At 40.6% G+C, this 6,419-nt stretch overlaps 1 protein-coding gene across 1 annotated transcript in view; it reads left to right on the top strand.

The window, feature by feature from the left end:
- LOC118026227 (spermatogenesis-associated protein 31E1-like) overlaps positions 1-794 on the top strand; it is a 7,178-nt gene extending 6,384 nt beyond the window's left edge. Inside the window, exon 2 of the mRNA XM_035028974.1 lies at positions 717-794. Within this exon, the coding sequence (XP_034884865.1) occupies positions 717-794 (78 nt within the window). The remainder of the gene's footprint in view (positions 1-716) is intronic.
- The last annotated feature ends 5,625 nt before the right edge of the window (positions 795-6,419 follow it).

Raw genomic sequence — 6,419 nt, 5'->3', positions numbered from 1 at the left:
ACAGACCCACACAGAGACCCCACACAGAGACCTCTGACAGACCCACATAGAGACCCCACACAGAGACCTCTGATGGAGACCCACACTGGGACCAACACCAAGACCCCACACAGAGACCTCTGACAAAGATCCACACCAAGAACTCCCACAGAGACCCACACAGAGACCTCCCACAGAGACCTCTCACAGAGACATCCCACAGAGACCCACACCAAGACCTCTTACAGAGACCCACACAAAGCCACACAGACCCTACACAGAGACCTCTGACAGGGGCCAACATCAAGAGCCCTCACAGAAACCATATCATCCACAAAGACCTCCCACACAGATCTTACGCAGAAACTCTCACAATGGCCAACACCAAGAGACTTCACAAAGACCTGTGACAGAGATCCACACAGACTTCACACAGAGACACCTCTGGAAAAAGATCTGAATACAGAGACCCACACACAGATCCGCATAGTCCACACAGAGGCCTCCCAGTGCCCCACAGACACCAAAGACAGCCCTTGAACAGAGGGCTCACCTCCCTCTTAGGAGCCTGAGTAGCCACCCAGTGACAGGCCCCTGCATGGATCTGAAGCCACTTAGCAAATTGGCAGTGCAGGGGAGTGCTGTGCTCCCCAGAGAAAATGCTTGTGTATTTTTTAATTATTTATGAAAAAGGCTTAGATACCCCATGTAAACCTGAAAAATCCTTTCCTTCACAGATTTTCAATAGCTTGAGCTCAGACCCACAGTTTAAAGCATCAGAAACTGAAAACGAACAAAACTTTGCCATCATCTAATGAGGGAGGAACTCTTATTTGTCCAATTTTAATTATTGTTTAGTAAAACAGCATCAGGGGTCACGTTTTTTATTTTGTTGGGGACAAGTCCCTACACTCAAAGCGACTTCTTTACGTTGGAAATGATGTAGGGAGGCCTACAGCAGCTGGAATGCAGGATGGAATGAACCAGCAAAGAGACATCGGACTCATTCTGTAGAGACAGCACATTATTTGGCCCAGAACTGCTTGTGTTATGTTTGTGAGGCTTGCTTTATTTTTAAATCAAACAATTCACAGTATCAAACACATGAAGCCGTTTTAGAAATGAGACAGTTTTGGCAATATTTCTATTATATCCTCTGGCTTGTTTATATTTACTGTTAATAACATGAAATAATTGTATCTTTTTCTTTTTGCTCCTTTTAAAATATGGTAATATCCTTAGATGACATCATGTATGTCTCCAGAATATGAAAAAACTCCTAATGCTCAGCTAAGATAGCTTAAACTTCTGGACTATTCAGAAAGTTTCATACTTTATATAATTCTAAGGAATGCTCATTCTTTAAGACTCAGGAAGTCAGGGTCTGCTTTATATTTTAAGGCTAAAAAAGGACACATTGCTTAAAATAATTTTGAAATCTTAGAAAATATTTCAGTTAGTTGGTGCTTGAAATATACATAACCTCAATTAAATTACTTGGGAATTGGCATTTTAACATCTGTGAAATTGAAGAAATTATACATTTAATCAGCATTTCATTATAATAATAAAGATCTCACCATCTACTTAGTATTTTCCAAATTGGGCACTTAGTTGAGACTCCATATTTCTCACTGGTCATAAGAATCCTGTTGCCCTTGACTTGGTAAGATCTAGATAATAAACAGATGTCAAGTATAAGGTTAAATATCTCAGGTCACCCACTGGGGTGACAATGTCCCAATCTTTTCTTTCAGAAGAGAGGAATGAGTTGGTGTCAGTTCTGTGGGTATATATATATATATATTTTTTTTTTTAATTAAGAAAAAAACAGCTCTGGTAAGCACTGTGAATTGTGCAAGACTGTTGAATCTCAGATCTGTACCTCTGAAACAAATAATGCAATATATGTTAAGAAAAAAAAGAAGAAGAAGGTAGCAGGAGGGGAAGAATGAAGGGGGGGAAATCGGAGGGGTAGACGAACCATGAGAGACAATGGACTCTGAAAAACTAACTGAGGGTTCTAGAGGGGAGGGGTGTGGGAGGATGGGTTAGCCTGGTGGTGGGTATTGAGGAGGGCACATTCTGCATGGAGCACTGGGTGTTATGCACAAACAATGAATCATGGAACACTACATCTAAAACTAATGATGTAATGTATGGGGATTAACATAAGAATAAAAAAAATAATAAAAAAAAGAAAAAACATACTCTGGCAGTAAAATATTTTACAGAATTATAGCTATTAATGTTATTAATGTTTTGAAATTTTCTCCCTTGGTGATAACTTTCTCATGTTATTGAATCACAGAACTATGGAAAGTGGCGCTGGATGGCCTCTAATGTCCAATCAATAGTATTTAATAACTAGGATAACTCATCATTTCCCTATAGATGCCTGCATCCACAACATCCCACAATCATAAAAAGGATACTTTCTTTTTTAAGTTTAAGCTGTTTCTAAACCATGTTTTTAATTAGAATAAAACTAAATTCTTGTAAGAAGTATAAAATGATGTAACCCCCAACGAAATAGATGAGGATTTAGGAAATGCTACCATCTTTTGAAGGAAAACACAATCCCTCGTCTCATCTTGATAACAAGAAATGAGTGACACAGGTCTTTGCTCTAAGCATTTTTATGTGTGTGCTTTAGCTGGTCCTATGCATTAATATTCTTTTTTTTTTTTTTTGAAGATTTGTGGGACAGAATTTTTTTTTATTCTTATGTTAATCCCCATACATTACATCATTAGTTTTAGATGTAGTGTTCCATGATTCATTGTTTGTGCATAACACCCAGTGCTCCATGCAGAACGTGCCCTCCTCAATACCCACCACCAGGCTAACCCATCCTCCCACCCCCCTCCCCTCTAGAACCCTCAGTTTGTTTTTCAGAGGGACAGAATATTTTTACAGAAGTGATAAATAGCCTATGTGTCTTGCTAGTTAGCTTCAGTAGCCATTCTTATCCCACTTGGAATAAGGGCAAGCAGAATAACGGACACAGATATTTTCTGGAAAATGATTCCATTACCTCGAACCTTTCTCAGTGGAAGAAAAGACGGAGGCCTCGGGTGGGAAGCTGAGATACCTTTACCCCACAAATAAGTACCTAATTTATAGGCTATTAAAACTGGGATGGCTACCACAAGGCTGTTGGCTGAAGGATTTGCAGAGACCAGATCAAGAAGAACAGGCAAGTTTAGGGTGTCTTGGACACCATTTTCAAAATTTGCCCATAATTTAAGTAGGAAACAGAACTTGACCAAAGCAATGCTGTGTGTCCTACCTTCCCTCCATTTACGCAGAGATGACGCCGCCCTCCACCACCGCCTCACCCTGTAACTCTCCCTCATTGTCAGAGGCTTACTGGAGACTTCAGATGAAGAAATAGGTAAAGAGAGGAAGAAGAAGTAGAGGAGGAGAAGCAGGAGCAGAGAGGAACAGGAGAAGAGGGGATGAAGAACCATTACCAAAAAAACTGCACACACACAAAATGGTAGTGGCCTCTTCTCTATCCCAGACACCTAGTTAACAAATGGGGACCCCGTGGTATGGAGACACTCCCCAAGCCACATGGATACTCGGTTTCCACATCTGACTCTAACCCAATTCAAAGTAGTCCTCACAGATTTTGAGGGTTGGAGGCAAAAGTACACAAAATACAGTTCCTGGAGATACCATTCCTGCTTTGCTCACCTGAGAGGTGTGGGAGTCCATTAGGAGTGAGACCCCGTGGTGGAGGGGCTCACCAGGGGAGTGGATAGGACAGTACACGTGGGTGCAGAAGGAAAATATTAGAACTTCCATTTGGAATCTTTTTCATCTCATTTTTTTAAATCCCTATATTTATATAAGCTTTGCCATGGATATAAATTATAGACTCATAGTTCATGCAGTTAATTTGCAAATACATAAATATATACGCATAAGATGCTGCATGCTCAGAAAGATATTTGTGGGCTAAAAGAATGATAGAAATGTTAGAGAGCACTGACATGAACAAGATTCCTGATCTTTTCTAAGAAACGAGGCCCAAAGTCCAAAACAACCATGGGTTCTGGGCTCCATCAGGCAAACCAGGTGTATAACCTGTCCAGAAAGAATGAGGGCCAGGGAACTCTAGAAGAGCTGTTTCACCAAACCCGGCAACCCTGAGCATCCCCTTGTAGGCAGAGGGTGGGTAACACAGAGGTAAGTGAACCTTTCTGTCCCAACTCACCTGCAAACACAATGCAGCTGTGGACTAATGGGGACCCCAAGCCTGTGGTGAATGGCTATGTTGAGGGGAAATGAAAGAAAGCCCAGATTCATTTAGAATACAGTGCAGGAACCTCATGCCCTTCCAGGACCATCAGACCTACAGGAGGTGTGGGGAGGGTGCAGAAAGCAGTGGAGACCCGGACATCATTTAGCAGAGATCACACATACCATACTCAGGAGAATGGCTTACAGTTAAGAATGCAATTGTTTGCATTTCCATTACATTTTTGCAAGTATCCTATTGCTTTAAAGGCAAAATTTTGTAGGTAGTAGTTTTATTTACCAATTAAAAAAAAATGGAAAATCCATTGGAAGATGCTATTTGCTTTGGATCGTGTGAGAAGTTCTGGGGAGAGAAAAGAATGGATTCATGTAGTCAAGCATATGGACACAGTGACTTGACTAGTAAACAAGGGAGCTAAAAACACTGGACACAATTAAACAGATTGGATATTCCTCGGGCACACAACCATTGATTGTGCTCAGAAACTGGCATATTAAGACAGACCTCTAGCTACCAGGCCAAGCAACTGCTGTGAGTCTGCTTAAGCATGGATAGATTGGGAAACACCCCAAGGTAGGGGGTTGCAAGTGAGGATAAAGGGAGTTTAGCCAATGATCCAGTTTTAGTGAAGGCAGCATCTGTAATGGTCAGCTCTTGCCATCGGAAGATGATGTGAGAAGAACAAGTTGAGAAAGAGAAGTATTTCAACTTTGATGCCAAAATCAATCACCTGGACATATCATTAGATCTAGAAAATGGACTGAACTGAGAGTCTAACTGGTTGATCCATGATGTGTTGTCTACATTACCCGCTTATCTTCTTCAGGAAGGATGTCATCATTTCTCAGACTCTGTGATCTCTAACACGCTGAGAGAGTCCAATATACTTGTCAAGGTGAAGCCAGACATCAGTGACAGACTCACAGCAAGTCTGAAAGTCTTGCAACCTCCCCAAGAGTGACAGCCAATAAACTAAACATTTCACAGCATGATGGGATAGAATACGATGTATGATTGATGTATCGATAAACAAAGGGAGGGTAAAAAATACTATAAATTATAAACATGAAAAAAAGTGACCCCTGGTCTTCTCTGGAGAAGTACTCTACTTTTAACTTCATTCTACATCTTTCAAGGGCTATCATGTCTGTGTTCTTTTTATTAGGCTAACATTTTTGCCCATACTCAGCATATGGATAATTTATCAGTGAATAGATTCTTATTAAAACCCTTTGTATTCAAATTACAAGCAGACTTTACATAATAAAGTTTTTTGTGAATGTCTTCTTTGTTTTGTATCATTCCACTCTGATACCAGTCCACTAGTTTTCTAGGGAATAACATTGGGGTGGTGTAGAGATAGAGGTTGAGATCTTAAGCAAAGGAAATCAGCAGGCCCAGGCTGAGACAGTATTTAAAAGAGGATGCACGAACTGAAATCATCTTGGTGGTTTTAACATTTATGAATTTTTACTATGTCAAAATAAATATAAAATTTGGGAGTGGAAGAGTTAAGCAAATCTTAGAGAATACACCCAAGCCAGCAATGCACTTACCCATTAATCTGTTTCTCCTCCATACATTGAATAGTTGGCTAGAAGACCTGTACATTTCACTGATTACTACAATTCAAGAATTATGTCTCCCAATTGAAGCTAAAAGCTTCCCTCATGCTTCCTTTTACTCATGGTGATGGTGGGGAGGACCCAGTCCTGCTAATATCCAGAAGTGGCCCTCACTCACACCAGAGCCACGTTACTCTCCTCTTGGACATAAATACCAAGAGGTATCATGGAATGCCAACACCAGACAAAGTTACTCTGAGACCATGATAAAGGGAGACAAAATGAAGGTAATTGATAATTGTTTTCTAGGTATAGAAAGAAAGATCACAGTGCCACCCCAAAAAATAACAGACATCCCATTCTCTTGGTTAAAATGAGTGACACCTACATCATTACCGGTAATGGTTTACTCTGACTATAATCTTCCCTCCTATACATAAAATTTATTGAGATATCAATCATAGAATTGCCTTTGCTTTCAGCATCCAATCTTTTAGGCCTTCCCTCAAATCACCCAACCAAAACCCTACCCAACAGTAGGGGTTTTTTTCTAACACCTCCTACCCAGACACCTCACAGTTTCCCATGGTGTACGTCCTCCCTCG

The sequence above is a fragment of the Mirounga leonina genome, unplaced genomic scaffold, assembly GCF_011800145.1.
Source record: "Mirounga leonina isolate KUSES-001 unplaced genomic scaffold, KU_Mleo_1.0 Mir_224, whole genome shotgun sequence".
In the NCBI taxonomy this organism is placed as follows: domain Eukaryota; kingdom Metazoa; phylum Chordata; class Mammalia; order Carnivora; family Phocidae; genus Mirounga; species Mirounga leonina.
This window is presented reverse-complemented; position numbering and strand designations above follow the sequence as displayed.